Source organism: Lepidochelys kempii, chromosome 6 (genome assembly GCF_965140265.1).
Source record: "Lepidochelys kempii isolate rLepKem1 chromosome 6, rLepKem1.hap2, whole genome shotgun sequence".
Taxonomy (NCBI): Eukaryota; Metazoa; Chordata; order Testudines; family Cheloniidae; genus Lepidochelys; species Lepidochelys kempii.
In genome coordinates, this window is record NC_133261.1 from 121,559,294 (window position 1) to 121,577,873 (window position 18,580).

Sequence of the window (18,580 nt, forward strand, 5' to 3'; positions counted from 1 at the left end):
TCCAAAGTGCAACAAAGACACCTGGTGGCTGTCCTGCAAACTGCACATCTTTTAAATGACTACAAAAAACAAAGGAAAATGCCACCAAAAAGGGCTATCTGACACAAGCGGGTATAGTGGTGGCCTGATAAGCAGTCTTTGTGTTTAGCAGCTATATATTCATCTATAATTAAATGTAAGAAACACCAATTCTTTCTTACAAATTTACAGTGCTTACAGAGGAAAAATAAAACTATTTTAATTTAAAAAATTCTCTCAGATACACCATTCTCAAGAATTACACATTTCCAAAATATTAACAGACCTAACTGATGAAATTTTAAGAAAATGCAATAATTTTAGTAACCATTTACTTTGGGCCTGACATAAAATTTATGTTGTGAAAATTACATGAAGCTCTGAATGGTATACTTTATTACATTAAAATGTGCTCTGATGTCTTTCACTGCTTTAATTTCAAAGTGTAACATGGCAGTTTACTCAAATAATTATTTAAACAGTCATGCTAAGTTTTTAAAAAACAGAACCAGTTTAATGGAATTTTGATGGTTTAATAACTGATGCTAGTGATATCATCTGGTATTTTCAATTTCTGTAATATAACTTAAAAAATAAAATATAAAGTTAAGGAACAAGTACATTTGGGTTCTAAATATTAGAGGCCATATTCTGGCTTCAGCTACACTTGCATGACTCCTCCTGACTTCAGTGGCCACACTGAAATACATGTATATGCGAAAGGCTCACTAGATAAAATAGGTACGTGTATTATAACTGAGTGGTAGACTGACAGTCATATTTTCAGATCAGTTGCCCAAATCCTGCACAGGAGTTTTGCCAGAGTAAGAATTTGCAAGATTGCTCCTTATCTATTGATACTGTTCCCTCTCATTTACTGTTGCAAGATGACGGACCATACTACGATTTTTTCCAGTCCAGTTAAACCAAAGAGCAATTAATTCATATTTTTGTGAAAGTTCCTGAGGTTGTTGAAAAAAATCCTGTAAAAGATGGAGAGACCAGATTCTGCCTTCAGCTACACCAGTGTAAATCTGGACTAAGTATTTACTTCAGGGGATCTTTTCTACTGTATTCAATGGATATACATCAGCATAAGTGAAAGCAGTATTTGTCTCAAGTCGTATCCATTGTTTGGATCATGATGTTCTATGTGCATGAATGTTTGCTTCATCAACCATAGAAACTTAGTTAGTTCACACTTCATATCAATCATTATTAATTTTTACCTGGCAACTGAATATAAACAGAACAGGACAAATTCTTCCATGGTGTAACTCCACTAAAGTCAATGGAGTAATACCAAGGATGAGTCTGGCTCAATATTTCACTTGTCCATTTTTCTTATAGAAGTTTACATTCGATTTAGCCTGGAGGGGCTATTGGCTGGCATCCTGCAAGAAAGAAACATTACAAGTCAAACCATAGTGACAGCTTTATAAAGGAGGAATTAATTTAGAGCAGTAAAAACTCTCAATTTTATAGCACAATAACAAATCCGCTAATTGGATGTTTATTCCTATCATATAAGTAAATAACAACCATCATATATATACATATGGGTGAAATCCTGGCCTTGCTGAACTCAGGAGGAAATTTACCATTGATCGCACTGGGGCCTGGATTTCACCCTCTCTGCTCTGTGAATACTTTCATAGCAAATCCTATGAAATAAGGATGATGAATAAAACGTTCAAAAGCACCTACATCATGCAGGCCTAGATTTGTAAAGGTATTTAGGCATTGCTCCACTCAGTGTTGCCAGGTCTAAGTGATTTAGATGGCTAAATACCATTTTGAAAAGCACTTAAGTCGCTTAGGAGCCTAAATCCCTTTGACTTTAATTTGGGACTTAAGCTCACAACTTACATTGTGATGGGGCATGGATGGAGTTAAAAGTGCCAAGAGAGCCTTGGACCACATCTGCTGGGTAGCTAAGGGGCAATGAGACTGAGAAGGAAGCTCACCTGGGCAGGAACAGGCGGGGCTTCTACAAAGCCTAGGAGTTGAGGCTGGAATGGGGTTGCAGGGAGGTCAGCCTCCAGTCACGCTCCCTGATGCAAGGAGGTAGTAGGGGCCTCAGAACGGCAGAGTAGGAAGCAGACTGGGGAAGGCGCAGCAAGGTCCAAGAGGGATAGACCTGAACTGCTGGTTCAAGGGTCCCTGGATTAGAACCTGGTATAGAGGATGAGCCCAAGTTCCCCTACCAGCCACTGTGGGAGCGTCCCAGCCACTACAGTGGATTTGGGACACGGTCTGAGACTTTGAGGAAGGAGACTCTGGTAATCTGCCGGAAGAGGCAGATGATGACAACTCGGCCAGAGGGCTAAGCCACGAAGGAGAGGCACTGCAGCTTCGGACTAACGGGAGTTCGGCTGCAGTGTGAGTGACTGAAGCAACAGGCTGAGCAACTGCCAGATGCGGTGTGGACAGTGGTGAGGTAATTCCCCAGCTGAACCAAACGGTGAGTTGCAGACCCTGTGACATATGTGCTTCTGAAAATTTTACCCTACATATGTATGACTAGCTGGTTCACAGATGTTAAGCAAATGAAATGTGCCATTACTGGCTTATAAATGACAACATTCAACAGCTGATTATATGTTCCACTCGGATGGGTTTTCAGCCAATTCCAACTTGGTGATGTCTCTGAAGATGGAGGGTATGTCTATACTGCAGATAACCTGAGGCTGGGGCTGTGAGGGTCCCTGAGCCCAAATGTCTACAATGCAATTAAACAGCCCCCTAGCCTGAGCCTGCTGGCACTAGGCTCACGTCAGCCCTGGGTGTCTAATTGCAGTGTAGACATACCCTGAGAGAGATTTTGACCATTTGTTAGTGTGTAATCTGAAAGTATGTATGGTAACAGAGGGTCATTCCTGGGTCTGTGCTGTTAGCATGCGACTTGCAAGAACCCCTCCCAGCTTTTTAATGTGGGATTCACTTATACTCCACGACCAGCTGATAGGACTTTCCATTCCTGCTTAAGGGATATAGTGCCCTGAATTGTCTCCAACTGTTACCTTAGCTTAAAAAGAAGTAAAAACCAATATTTTAAAACCTAGCTGTGTGCCACTAGGTGCTTACAACCCTCTTTAGGCATTTAAATGAAAGCGTTTTTGTTTTTTTTTTTCAAAAGGTGCAGCTCCTATGACTTGGCAGTATCTCTTTGGCATGAAGTTTCTTTTAGCCTAAAATGTAAATTAATAAAATGTTGAAAACTTGCCACATTGAGGCCTGGGATATTTTAATATTCAACCACTTGAGGGAACAAAGACAAGAAAAATTATATTCTGAAGGTACTGTTTGGGAATTCAGAGTGAGGTTAAGTTCCATTTTGCACTTAAATCAGGGATTCAACCTCTTTGCTTTGTATGGAAAAATAGGGTACATCTAAATTTACAGCACTTGCTCTCTGACTACAGAATGAATTTTCGAGAATTGACAAGTCTATTCATTAGTTTATAAATTAATTAAAAACTCTGTCCTTTGAAAAATTGTAGCATCCTTTGTGAGTCTTTTCTTTGGTCCATGTTATATTAACAGCAAAACAACACACTTCACATTTTTCATAAATGTAAAATTAATTGAAGTCTTGTGCATAGGCTGTATTTGAATAAATTAGGTTGTAATTAAGCTAAATTATTACTGCTTGTTGTCTGTAATTGTTATAATTCTGTAGGCCATGGATGGCTCAGGTCAACAGCACAGGTAACTCTTAAGTAGTGCTAGTGTGTCAGAGGTAAATCAGCCAATCATTCAACTACAGTTAATTTTCATGCAAATAGTGGTAATGACTCATTGGTATGAGGGAGACTGAACATGTATCTAAAGTTCTCATTGGTAGATTAACTGGCCCAACTGCTCTTTAAAGAGTCTATTGCTGCAGGCTAGTTTGGGCCGCAGTGCTTGAGTGGAGTGAAGGCAACAATGCAGCGGGGAACCCCTGTGCACTAAAGCACGCTGCCAATGGAACTGACGGGAGAGCCTTTAACACACAGTTATTTTGGACTTGGGCTGGGCTGGGCTTTCCATGAGCCCTTTGCATAGCACAATCTCACTCATAAGCCCTGTAAACCAATCAGTCAATTGTAAATTAAGGGCTAGATTCACCAGCACACTTCAGCTGTTTTCTGCTGCTCTGGTGATGCAAAGCAGCTATAAAACACTACTTCACTGGCTGGTGCACACTGACTTTTTTGGAGTACTGGGAAGCTGCCCATAAAAGTTAAAATAAAAAATGATTTAAAGTTAATCTATAAATTTTCAAATTAAAAACCCATTTTCCTTTGGGTTTATTGTTTATTGTTGTATGTGTACAACATTTTTAATACATTAAAAAAAACCAAAGAAATCCCCAGGTAAAAAATTATGGTAAAATAGAGCTAAGGTCAAGAGTGTATGTCCGTAATTTAAATGTAAAAATCATTACAGAGCTATCATATTATCCACAAACCAAGCATTATAAGCCCAGGAAATTCAGTTAAAGTTATACTTCAAAGAACTCTAAAAACACATTAAGTTAAGAAATGTACAGTTAAGGTACACAAAGAACCTTAACGGTGCCCTGTAATGATGTCATGGTGGGCGTGGAGGGTATTCAAAAAATCTAATGTGTCTTTAGATTCAGTTTGATCTAATCCAGGACCACAAATATTAAAATCATATGACTATTGCATGATGCTATGCAATAGTTACGTAGTTTGGGTGCCTTCACTGTGTTTTTGTTACCTTAACAGGGTTGGATTTCTTTGAAGTGTAACCTTAAGTTTGACTTTCCTCAGTTTACAATGCGTGGCTTTGTGATGTTACAATATCCCTGTAATGTTTTTTCATCAAGTTATTGAAATGCCCTCTCAACCTTAATCCATTTTAATGTATTTTTGTCTCTGAATTATACTACAATAGTAAACAGGTTACAACAAGATGGTCTTAATATGTTCGTCGTCTTCATGAAGATAATAAAGAAAACCACCAAGGAAAGCATGGCCATCGTGCAAAAGAGCTGGAAGAGATTTTAGGAACAAATGTGCTGTTTCCGGTAAAGCTGGCATTTCTATTAATGCAGAATCCTTCCCACAGCATCATCTCCACTCTCTGTGTAGTTGGTTCTTTTAAATATAAAAAGGACTGGTGTGACTACCTCTGTTCTAGTGTAAGTCAATCCACTTGCCAAGGAAAGAATAATGCACACAGCTTTAAGTGAAAAGTACTTCTGCCCCAAGTAAAAATAAGTGCACACATCAGAGCAACAACATTCTAATTAAGTAGTGTGGGAGACTGAGTCCTGCACAGACGGCCAGCAAAAGCCTACACACTGGGGGTAAAATTCACCCTTTATGAATTAGCTATGAATGTCCGTTGGTCATTTCCTCTGACCATTTGCCCTGGAACATCTGTGTTAGCTTGGAACTATTCAGGCAAGGGAGCCCACCTGCAAGGAAGTATAGGTTTGTATGAGACTCCCAGAGCTCATCTTGAAATAAGGCAAGAGTTGTCTAAGGTCACAGGAGTACCTGAGCCAGTCAGCACAAAGTGGACCTATTAATGCTAACTGTCCTTGAGGTGGTACGTTGCACAATTCTTACAGATCACGTACAAGGCAGAGTGGAATTGGCCAGGCATTCTGGAATGTCCTCATGGAATGGAGCTGCACAGGTTAGTGTGAGCAATGAAATTGCTCCATGCACTCTGAACAGCCCTGTGAATAGTGCTGGACCACTGACTCCAGCAATCTAGGTTTCAATATCACACTCATCACCCTGAGATCTGAGTTTAGGCTACCTGTGGTCAGGAGAAAATCTCACAGCAGTCCCTGATGAAGTGCAGAGCTGAACCAAACCGCATGAGGAGTGATGGTGGCATGAAACCAGATATCTCTAGCACTTCAAAGGCACTGGTCCCTGGATCTAGGTTGATACCCTGGCTCTTTTCTGCGGCCAGTCTGATGCACCAGTTTACTGTGGATGCACTTTTGGATCTGTCTAGATCTTTGGACAGACTGCAAAACACATCTGTTCAAGGTTCTTGGAGAAGGCTTTAGGTTTGCTTCCCATGTGCTGAAGGGGTGAAAAGGCTCTTTTATGTAGGTGGAGGCTGCCTGTTCCTTTTTGAATAATTATTTTAATGCTACTGAGGTTTTACACTATTAATTATGTGTTAGGTCACCCAGAGCTTCTTTTTATTATTTAAATTGAAATAATTATATCTTGCTTATTTCTCAGGAGCCTATCACTGTATTGTCTAAGTGGCAAACATAGTTGATACAAGAACAGGAGTACTTGTGGCACCTTAGAGACTAACCAATTTATTTGAGCATGAGCTTGAAGTGAGCTGTAGCTCACGAAAGCTCATGCTCAAATAAATTGGTTAGTCTCTAAGGTGCCACAAGTACTCCTTTTCTTTTTGCAAATACAGACTAACACGGCTGTTACTCTGAAACCTGTCATAGTTGATACATGGGCTCTACTGTATAATCAGGTCAATATTCTGTTCAGTAGGTGCCCAGGATGCTGGACAGTAAAGGAGTACAGGCATAGTGGCTCAGAGGAGGAAGTTGCTTACAAATGGCAGCTGGTTTCCTGTCCTTCATGTTTCTTTTCTGTGCTAGGTTGCTTCAAAAGGGTTACTATGGCAATTGTACCCAGTCAGTACTGCTCCTTGGCATGGGACACTTTGGTATAAGAGCCATTTATCAGAACAGAGGAGCCCAGGGTTTCCCTGGATAAGCCCATGGTGCTTGGCTGCTCTGGATGCTTCAACTCAGTCACTTTCAGAAATCTGCTCCATGCTGTGTTCTAGACAGTAACCAAAATGCGGTTTGTCAGACAGGGAAGGTCAAGGACTTCAGCCCCTACAGTCTCCCAGTACCCTGAAAGTAGTGCCTTACGAGGAGGGCCTTACGCAGATCTAATACCTCAGCACCAAACTCTAGAACTCAAGCGTTTATCTTCCAAACACCATAGGGAACACATCTATCCCTCAACATTTTCATGTTCATTTCTGGACTCCTGTTTCTGGTGTATATTTTCTGAGACTGCGTAACCAGATTTGCACACACTATTCAAGGTGAAGGGTGTACCACCAACTTATAAGAAGGCAATATAATATTTTCAGTATTATTTTCTATCCAATTCTTTTTACTTCCTAACGTTTTGCCAGTGTGCTTTGAGCCCGAGGGGCAAAATGTGATTCTCCATCTTCATGCACATTTTTCTAGTAAGAAAAAGCATGGAATTAACTCTCAAAGTATGATAGACAGAATCCTTGCTATGTAACACATTTTGAGTTGTATTTTGGGCATCAACTGATTGCACTGTAGCACTAATGCAATGACACAAGAAATGGGATTTAAGCTGCCATAGAACTGTATGGTCTGTAGGTATAATAATGTGTGACATTTGTCCTAAGACAAATGCTCTCTTGGGCCTTGATCTTGCAAACACCAGCTACTGAGTGTAGTTCTGATTTCAATGTACAGTGCCTAGCATAATGGGGTCTTGCCCCAGGACTAGGTTTCTTAGGTCCAACAGTAATACAAATAATCATTGCACATTATTATTCATTAATAGTCTCACCGGCTTGTAGTCTCAAGGTAATAAGTACTATGCTTGGCATTAAGTGTTAGTGGGGTCGGGCCTTTGTTTTGAGATAATCATTTTTAACCTTGAGCATTCCTGGTCATAACAACAGGTTCACTCTTAATTGCTGCTACTGTGATATATTCAATTTTTAAAATAGTAAACAAAAAATTAGGAACTGTGAAGAAAACAAAAAATGAAACAGGAAGGCTTGAGCAAGCTACATTACAGAATCAGCTTGGATTTGTGGGACACTTGCTTGCTCCTGTTCATTACGTTATCTTAATCACATCTAGCGCTAACCTTTTTATCTGCATGTTTTTTGGTCTTACTAGTCACATTAGGAGCTTTATCAGGGGACAGGAAAACATATCCCTCAGGGGAAGCTGGGAATGAGGACTCAATTAAAACACATCTTTTGGATGACGGGAGAAGGGGTTGGAGGAAAGAAAACGCTGTCAGCCCTGGAAAGAAGAAAAAGTCAGATTTTCCCAGTTGTAGAGTGATTAAGGAAGAAGGGAAGCATCGTGCTAGCAAAAATAGGAAAAACAATGTTTCCTGCTGATAAGAGTCTCACCTGCCGTCATTTTCTCTGCTGTTCTGGTGTACAAATGCAGTTCGGGTAGTACCACTCTGTGTCAACTGGTTTAGAAGATTAGCTGTTGCTCCTTTTACTTGCCTGAGAGCTATTTCTGCATGGATGCTTCGAGGATTATTTGTCACCATTCCTGGGTTCTTAGATTTCTTATCTGAATCACAAAATGTATATGGACACCCTCCAGACATCACAACAGTAATAACAGGGTGTGCACAAAGATTTAGTTATATATAAATAGTACAAAATAAAGTCAACTATGAATGAACGAATGTCTTTTTTTTTTTTTAAAAAAATGCAACTGAAATACCATTAGTTCCAGATAGTCTCCAAGATATCTTTGGCAAGTCAAAATGCCCTTATTAAAATTACTCTATTTAGCCTATATGTAATGTCCAGTACTGGAAAATATATAATGATATTTTACATTCAGGAAAGGAACCAGAATACTATACTCACGTTTATTTGCCTCATTCAGTAAAGGATCTTCAAATACATGAGGAAACATGAGGTCAGATCCAAATAAATGGTTGATGCCCTCAAGCAGATTCACATTTGTTACTCTCATGGGAGGATGTTTTGAAAAGGTAATTGGTAATCCAGGAAATCCACAGTCCATAGGGGAGTTTGTAACTGGGATTCCCTACATAATAAAACAAAAGGCAAGTAAATAGGTCTCATAGTTTGGTCTTTGAGGCAAAATACATAAGCTGCATAGATACTGTATTAGAGCATGATCCCAGAAAAACATATGCACAAATAATACTTACTAAAACAGTCTTTGAGAGGAGTCTTTGGTCTTGTAGTTAAGACACTGGACTAGGACTGAAGAGAACTCTGTTAGGTTCCTGGTTCTGTTATAGACTCCATGTGACCTTGGGCAAGTCAGATAACCTCTGTGTTTCTGGCTTTCAAATGGGGATAATAATATTTTCCTTCTCCTGCCCTTTTTCTTGTCAATGAAGACTAAGATTTCTGGGGCAGGGATTGTCTCCGTGTTAGCACCAAGAAAAATGGAGCTCCAATTCTGTTCAGGGTCTCTAGGCACTACTGTGGTACAAATAATTCATAATAATAATGTCAATGGGAAAACTTTACGTAAAGGATTATAGGATCGGGCAGTCAGTCTACTGTTACTAACTTGAGATTAAACTATTTTAGTTGCCAGTTGAACTGCAGCACAAAAATAGAAGCTGTGCATGCTGAATGGATTAACGATTATATATTTACAAAATCTGGGGATTGCTAAAGTTTGGGGAGCACTCTGGGAGCTAAGCTACGGTAGCACACCAGAGCTATTTATAAAAAAGAAGAATACATCTAATGTGTAAACTGATGATCAGCAGAGGGCTTGTAAAATTGCAGTGTTGAAAAGATCTTTATAATACCATACCAACCAATTCATAAATAAATCTATGTATACTGTTTCATAAGTAAAATCCTAGTGTCTGATGTTATGCTGAGTATAAGTCAGTGCTCATTTGTCTGGTTAAAAGAAATTTACTATTGTTTTTGAAATGCAGAAATAAATTGTAAAAAAACCCTACAAAATATGCAAGTAAAGTGACTGTCCATCCTTAAAACCATCTCCAAGTCAATGTGAAAAGCATTAACAAGAGGAGAGAAATATAAGCATGAAGACAAAAAAGCAATGGCATACTATGTACCAAGCATTCCAACAACAACCTGAGTAGTAGGAAATAAGGTGCTAACCTACTTACTGCTGAGAAAATTTGTTTTGAAGTTTAACATCAAAAGCATTTTTTCCACTTAAATGACACCATAGGGTTTCACTCCTTACTTTCTAACAAGGACTTGAAAAAGCACAACTAGAATGCAACTGACAAACTTGAAAAATCTTTTCTGTTGTTCCACTTCAATGACCTAATGAGATAATGGCTCAGTTCTGTTCTAGCTAACTAGGTATAACATCTTCATTGAACCTTAACATAAAACAGAGATATCTCTAAAGATACTGCCTTAACATACTTCTCTTGCTTTGCTAATCCTGCTATGTTTTCTATTTAAGTGATTTCCAATGTATAAGAATACAGGTCAGTTTTGAAATAAAACATTTACACATGCAGTGACTCAATCCACAAGTGCCTTGAACTCTTGTATACAAGGACTGTGGCTTCAAGTGGCAAAAATGTGTTCAGTAGCAAAGTAACTCACTAAAGCCCTGATCCTACCAATTGACATGCTAGCATATCCATAAGGAGGTCTGTGATTGCATGTGTTTGCAAGGTCAGGTTTAAGGCAGAACCCGATATACAGGGATTTTGACATATCTGGATTGTGTGTGATTTACTATCAATGTTAGCCCTAAGATCAGGGAAATCAATTACACCTTTATTAAATTGACACCTTTATTATTTGTATTGCAGTAGCACCAAGAGAGCCTTATCACAATAAAGCATGTTGCACACATATGACAAAAAGAGTGTTTCTACCCCCAAGAGCTTACAGTCGAAATGTCTGATGAGAGAATGGGTAATTATTACAAGCAGATGGGGAGCACAAGGCAACAGTGAGATGATTAGGATTAGTGTAAGCAGCGGTCACAGCAACTGCTTAGCCATTGTCAAGTGGTTTGTAGGTATCCTGGCAGAGTTGAGTTTAAAGGAGAATATTGGCATATAATGGCTTTGTAGATGTTATGCGGAGTTCCTCTCATACATACGGGACAGTATGATACGGAGGTGTTTGGGAGAAAGTTGGACAAATGGGCAATCAAAGCTGACTAGTGATGCCTATATTAATCCTGACTACTTACAGTGTTTTATCCATAGACTTCAAAATGCTTTACTCAGGTGAGAAAGTGGTGTTACTGTGCTTTATAAACAGAGAAACTGAGGCATGAAGAGGTTAAGTGGCTTGCCCAATATAAAGCCACATAGCAAGTAAGTGGCAGAGCTGGGAAACGAACCCAGCTCTCCTCACTGTTTTACACATATGCTGTGGTAGGGATGGATGGTTAAAATGTGTACTACCTTCTGGACAGCAGGCAAATAATGGATCAATTAAACAAAGATCTGAAGAAAGTGCACCCAGTGATGTGAAAATCACCAGTCTGCAATGGAACCAAAGAATGCTCACTGCATGGCTCCTTCATATTGGGGTAGCACCTAGGAGCCCAACTATGGATCAGGCTCCCCCTATGCTAGGCCCTGTACAAACACCAAATGAAAACATGCTCCCTGTCCCACAGAGCTTACAATCCAAGTGTAAGAGAACATGTGGATACAGACCGCCCGGTGAAGGCGCATAAGGAAATACTAAGATTCCATTGGGCAGCATGATAGCCAGTGGTCTCAGATTTCAATGGTGGTGGTGGGGAACTTTCAGTGGGAGGGGATGGAGGTCCTGGGGCCACTTAGATCCCTGGAAGTTCTTGGATGTCTTAAAGTATAAAATGCAAAAATCAGTCTATGTCAAGAACATTTCCTGTGATATCTGTTTTTAATAAAAATCCGTTATGGTTTACTACAACAAAATGATTGACACAGGACAACCAGGAGACTTAAAGCTAAGCAATCTGCTGCACCTGTGGCATGCAGACTCCGTACCAAATCATAATTTTCAAGCTTATAAATCAACAAATTTCCAAACAGACTTTCCTCCATAGGAATGAGACACAGCACAGACACCTACATTTGTCTGTGGCTTCAGAAAATATAGAGGCAAATATAATATTTGGTTGAGATGAATCGCTCGTTACCATTTTAGTTAGTTTTGAATGTGGCCTTAAGGTTACTTTGCCTTTGAAAAACTGGGTATATGGAGGTCCTGCCACCAGTGCCTGAAGTACATCTATCCTTCTGGCAGATGTTAGTGCAAAAAGAAAGGTCATCTTTTGTCAAAGAGAGAGCGAGCAGTTAAGGCTTGAATGGGGAACCCATGAGGGTAGTGAGCACAGTGTGAAGGTCCCAAAAGGGAACTGTGTTCTTTATTGGAGGGAAGAGGCGAGTAACACCTTTCAGAAACCTAACTACCACAGAGTTGGGGGAAAAACAAAAAGAGAACTTTTCTTTGGATCAGGGGATGGAACACCGAAACCACTGCTACGTGGGCCCTCAGAGAACTGAGAGAAAGGTCTGACAATTTAAGGTGCAACAGGTACTCTAAAACATCCTGAATCTGGGCTTCCATTGGCTGAATTCCCTGACCAGCAGTCCAGATTGAGAAGTGTTTCCATTTGGCCAAGTAGGTTTGATCCAGTGCATTGGTTTGTACTGTTCAACATCTCTCTTCTGCTTTATCTAACCGTTTAGCATCCACACCATGGAGGTACAGGCTGCCCAGATCTGGATGCCACATCTGACCACAGTGTTCTGACAGAAGATCTCGAAGGAGGGGAAGAAGTCTTAGAGGTTGGACCAATAGACTGAGTAGATCGGAGAACTGACATCTCGACAAGGTTGGAACAATGAATATCAGTTTGGTGTGATCTTGTCTGAGACAGACCTGAGGAATGAGCAGAATGGGAGGGAAGGCATAGATTAGCAAAAACCCCAAGCTCAGTTAGAAGGCATCAGAGAGAGAGCAGGGACTGACCCACTCGAGAGCAAAATTGTGAGCATTTCTTGTAGTCATTTATTGCAAATGGGGCATTCCATCGGTTGACCTAGGCCCTGAAAATCGACCTCAAGATGCTGTTCTTCACAGATCACTTGAGATTTCTGGAGAAATTCCTGCTGAGGTGGTCAATCAGCTGATTCTTGGACCAGGTAGTGAGCGGCCATGGGGACAATGTCTTCCTTGATGCAAAATTACTTCATCGCTTCCTGATAGATCTGACTGGACTGAGCTCCTCCCTGCTTGTTCACATAATACATTGCTGTTGTATTGCTGGTAAATACATGAATGGACAAGCTCCTGATGTGAAGGAGAAAGGGTTGGCAAATGTAAATTGCTCAAAGCTTTAGAAAACTGACATGTAATATGATACGTAAAGAACAAAATTGTCAGACACATAGCTGAACATAATATGTTGAGGAATAGTCAACATGTTTTTTGTAAAGGGAAATCATGCCTCACCAATCTACTAGAATTCTTTGAGGGGGTCAACAAGCATGTGGACAAGGCTGGATCCAGTGGATATAGTGAATTTAGACTTTCAGAATGCCTTTGACAAGGTCCCTCACCAAAGGCTCTTAAGCAAAGTAAGCAGTCATGGGATAAGAGGGAAGGTTCTCTCATGGATTGGTGTTAACTGGTTAAATGATAGGAAACAAAGGGTAGAAATAAATGGTCAGTTTTCCGAATGCAGAGAGGTAAATAGTGGTGTCCCCCAGGGGTCTGTACTGGGCCCAGTCCTATTTAACATTCATAAATGATCTGGAAGAAGGGGTAAAACAGTGAGGTGGCAAAATGTGCAGATGATACAAAACTACTCACAATAGTTAAGTGCCAGGCAGACTGCGAAGAGCTACAAAAGGATCTCTCAAAATTGTGTGACTGGGCAACAAAATGGCAAATTAAATTCAATGTTGATAAATGCAAAGTGATGCACATTGGAAAACAATCTCTACTATACATATAAAATGATGGGGTCTAAATTAGCAGTTACCACTCAAGAAAGATCTTGGAGTCATTGTGGATAGTTCTCTGAAAACATCCACTCAATGTGCAGTGGCAGTCAGAAAAGCTAACAGAATGTTGGGAATCATTAAGAAAGGGATAGATAATAAGACAGAAAATATCATATTGCCTCTGTATAAATCCATGGTACGCCCACATCTTGAATACTGCGTGCAGATTTGGTCACCCCATCTCAAAAAAGATACACTGGAAAAGATTCAGAAAAGAGCAACAAAAATGATTAGGGGTATGGAATGGCTTCCGTATGATGAGAGATTAATAAGACTGGGACTTTTCAGCTTGGAAAAGAGACGACTAAATGTGGGATATGATAGAGGTCTATAAAATCATGACTGGTGTGGAGAAAGTAAATAAGGAAATGTAGCGGGGTGGTCACCCGCTCCAGCCTTGACGGGCTTAAAACAGCCCATGAGAGGGCTGTGGCTGGGAGCAAGCAGTTCCCAGGATGATTGGGGAAGTAGGCTCAGCTATGGCCACACCCCAACCGGGGCTCAGCTGGCCCTGGCCCTTATAAGAGGGCAGTGGGCCAGGAGCTGACAAAGTCTCCTCTAGCTGTGGAGGGAGATGGGCCTGGCTATTAGGGAGCATACCTGGGTACCTGAGGTGAAGCAGGGCTGGGGAAGGCCAGAGAAGCTGGGAGACTCCAGACTGGAAAGCCCCCAGGCTGCAGGCCTGGCAGACGGCCTAGGATAGGTACTGGGGTTGCAGGGGGCAGCCCAAAGGTACGCAGAGGCAGCAGGTCCAAACCCCCCTTGCCTGTGATGATTGGCTTATACACTGCACTCTGCCTCAGTGTGCGGGAGCTCAATGGTGACTGGCAGTAGCCAAAGACTGAGGCGAAGTGGGGATAGCGGGTGGGGGTTCCCCGGGAGGGGAGACCCAGAGACTGTGGGGGTACTGCCAGGGGGCAGCACCCTGAATAGAAGGGGCACCGGGGTCTGGGAGGGACACGGGGCCAATGGCAAGCGGGACACCGGCCTGCAGAGGGCGCTCCAGAGGCTGGAAGAGCTAATTCCTTGAGAGACCAGCAGGAGGCGCCACAGGGGTGAGTCCCACACTGTGACATGAAGTGTTATTTACTCCTTCTCATAACACACGAACTAGGGGCCACCAAAGGAAATAGGCAGCAGGTTTAAAACAAACAAAAGAAGTATTTTCTCACACAATGCACAGTCAACCTGTGGAACTCTTTGCAGAGGATGTTGTGAAGGCCAAAACTATAACAGGGTTCAGAAAAGAACTAGATAAATTCATAGAGGATAGGGTCCATCAATGGCTATTAGCCAGAATGGGCAGGGATGGTGTCTCTAGCCTCTGTTTCCAAGAAGCTGGAAATGGGCAACAGGGGATGGATCACTTGATGATTACCTGTTCATTCCCTTTGGGGCACCTGGCACTGGCCACTGTCGGAAGACAGCATACTGGGCTAGACAGACCTTTGGTCTGACCCAGTATGGCTGTCCTTATGTCTCCTGTTCTGTCCACAAAGTTGGGCTCTCAGTGTCCCCAGATGTGTACATCAACCTATCAAGACAAATGTAACTATGGTTGTGTTTGGGGGCAGGGACGGGTGGAAATGAGCAAAATGTACAACTGCACAAATATTGCTCTGATCTGTCCACTGCTTTTGGCAGTCCTGGCATCCCTGAGGCACCCAAACTAGAATGGGCAAATAATGACAGTTTGGGCGTAAAACCAATTTTAATCTTCCCTGAAGAGTATGGAGCCAATCTTGCATGCCAAATGACATAAGTACAAAGGGCCATGTGGACAGCAACTTCAAAACATACTCAGAGTGTGGAGAAGGGGCAAGATTTTAGAACTAATGTGGATTTTAATTTGTACAGGATGAGTCCCAGATGATCAAAGAGACATGGTATAAACTGGACACGACTAAGGACTTGGTCTTCTGATTTGCCCTGCATAAGCGAATAGTCCTGTTAAGGGAGACACTCCCTCCATCCTAAGATATGGCAGTAATGGCGGCATGCATTGGGTGAATATATGCAAGGCAGAGGATGGGCAAAAGGAGAGGACTGTGTATTGCTAATGTTGGTCTCCTACTACAAGTCTCAGCAACTTCCTGTGGCTGTGCCATATGGAAGTAGGTGTCCTGAAGACTGAGGGCAGCAAACCAGTCATCGTGATCTAACAAGGGGAGGGTCACTAGGGTGACCATATAAAACCTAATATACATGACGTACTCGTTGCCATTTCAAAGATCAAGTATGGGTTTTTGACCCCACCTTTCACTTGGGGGATCAGAAAGTACCAGGAATAAAATATCATCCCCTAATTTTTGAAGAAGGACTTCTTCTATGACCTTTGAAGTTCTTGATGAAGTAACAATTTTTGAGATGGATCCCTGAAAAGGGATGGGAGGAATTGGATAGTATATCCTACTCTCAAAGTGCTTAAGACCCATTTGCCTCCAGTTATGGCTTCCCAATCATAGCAAAAGTGGGACAGTCTGTCCCCAGAGAAAAGGAATATGAGAGGAGATTGCTGGTGGCTAGAATGCTGTCCTTGAGGCAAAAGTCAAAAGGGCTTTTCGCCCAAAGCAGATTGAGGATGAGCTAGCTGGTTACAGGTGGAATCAGAGAACCACTTCCTCTGTTTATGCCTCCTCTTTGAAAAGGAATGCTGCCTAGAATACTGCTGGAAGTATTGAGCATATTGTTGCTGACCCCCTCGTTGCCCTCTCTGGATGGCTGGGGTATAGATCTCTCCTCCTCCCAAAACAGCTTAATGTAACACACTTTAAATAAGCGTTGAGTCTCACTGGTTTTCTCAGAAAACAGAAACCACCTATCAAAGGGGAGGTCTTCTATATCATGTTGAACTTCAAGCGCTATGCTGGAGTTCTGTATTTAGGAGGCTCTTCTCATTGTTACAGCTGAGGCCATAATCCTGGAAGAAGCATCTGCTACATCAAGCGCCAGCTGGAGTGATGTCTTGGCTACTAGGTAGCCTTCTACCAGGAAAGCCTGACATTCCTCCCTCGCATCTTCCAGTTCCAGTTAATGTGTTCTAGTTCACAAAATCATACTTAGATAAAAGAGCCTCCTATTAGCTATGCGCATTTGGAGAGACAAGGTGGAATAAATCTGTCCATTAAATCCAGTCTCTTGGCCTTTTTCTCTTTGGGAATCAATTTGTACCTTCCCTGTTGTGTCCTCTTGTTTGTGGCAGTAACCACAAGGGAGTTTGGACCTGGGAGAGAGGAGAAATATTAAACGCCTTGAATGCGGACTTAGTACTGCTTGCCCACATGCTTAGTTAAGGGAACTAAGGAAGCTAGCATGTGCTGCAAGGTCTTCACTGGCTCCCAGAGAGGTTCATTTATAGGGAGGGCAATCCTCCCTGGGGCTGAGGACTGAAGAATGTCCAAAAGTTTGAGTATTCGCTTAGACAAACTAAGCCTGGATGCCCAAAGCTTCTGTAGCCATCCTCCTTAGGAGGTCTTAGTAAGACTTATAGTCTTCTGGAAATGGGGAAGATGAGTCTGGGACTATGGACTGATCCAATGAGGAGGATGACAGATGTTGTATGAGTGGATCCTCCTATGGCAAGTCCTGTTCCTGTCACTTTGCTGTATCAAAAGCTTATCAGTCTGGTATTATCAGAACCAAAGAGGACAGTATATTTGTGTGGAAGTCATTGTAACTGTCAATATTGAATCATGAAAAGAAAAGGAGTACTTGTGGCACCTTAGAGACTAACTGTAGCTCACGAAAGCTTATGCTCAAATAAATTGGTTAGTCTGTAAGGTGCCAAAAGTACTCCTTTTCTTTTTGCGAATATTGAATCATGGTAATAACATTGTACTTGTAATAAAGTTGGATTTTCCTGGAACTTTTTATAAAAGTATCAGATGAAGGATGCAATTAGTAAGTGCCACATAAATACACTTCTCTCCATGCAAAAGGCCTCCATACACCCGTGAACATATCAGTCCAAATTCAGCCTTGTTATAAGTGGTTGTAACTCCTTCCACGACAATGAATGGAGTTATACCTCCTTACACAAAGGACTGGTTTAGGCCCATTAAGCCTGCATCTGAAATCCACATTTCATGAAAACTTGAATTTCTCTTAAGATTCATAGATGTTAAGGTCAGAAAGGACCATCGTGATCATCTAGCCTGACCTACACAAACCACAGAACCTCGCTCAGTAATTTCTGCATCAAGCCTGTAACCTCTGTTTGAGCTAGAGTCTTAACTTGAGCACAATTATATTGTTGGTTAAATAAGAGGCAAGATCATTGTACTAAAGGACTCACCAAATAATGTCAAGATTAAGTGTATCTTATAAATAAGAGAGGCAGACCGAACAAAATAAGGCAGTCAAACTCCTGTTTTTCTCTGAAAAGAGATTTAAGACTGTCATGGGTGGCAAGAGATTTAAGGGTAATAGTGAAGAGCAAAATAGGTACCAGTTCAGTTTGTGATGCATCTAGTAGCAAAAGAGGTCGATGCAATTTTGGACAGCATATGCAGAGCCATCGTTGTCAGGAAGTAGAAAGTAATAGTCCCAGACTAAGATTTTCAAAGGAGCCTAAATTAGTTGGGTGCACAAGTGCCCATGAAATTCAGTGGCGACCTGATTTCTTCATCTCAGCCCTTGTCTATACAATGTTGTATAATAGCACCTGGAGTACTGTGTTCATTTCTGTACATCTCATTACTAGAAAGCCATTTACAAATTGAAGGGAACATAGGGAAAGCATCAAAAATGATCAGGGGCTAGAGATTTGTTTTAGGAGGAAAGATTAAGAGAGT

General features: G+C 41.4%; 1 protein-coding gene across 5 annotated transcripts in view; it reads right to left on the reverse strand.

Moving 5' to 3' along the window:
- Window positions 1-347: 347 nt before the first annotated feature.
- The window catches only part of LRRC9 (leucine rich repeat containing 9), a 78,714-nt gene continuing 60,481 nt past the window's right edge, over window positions 348-18,580 (reverse strand). For 4 of the 5 annotated variants that reach the window (XM_073349952.1, XM_073349955.1, XM_073349956.1 and 1 more), the window contains 3 exons: window positions 8,653-8,836; window positions 8,176-8,347; window positions 348-1,412 (listed from right to left, as the gene is read on the reverse strand). In XM_073349952.1, the coding sequence (XP_073206053.1) occupies window positions 1,373-1,412; window positions 8,176-8,347; window positions 8,653-8,836 (396 nt within the window). In that variant the 3' untranslated portion in view covers window positions 348-1,372. Of the gene's footprint in view, window positions 1,413-4,873; window positions 5,453-8,175; window positions 8,348-8,652; window positions 8,837-18,580 lie in introns of those variants that run through there. The other variant, XM_073349953.1, reaches the window with a different exon arrangement.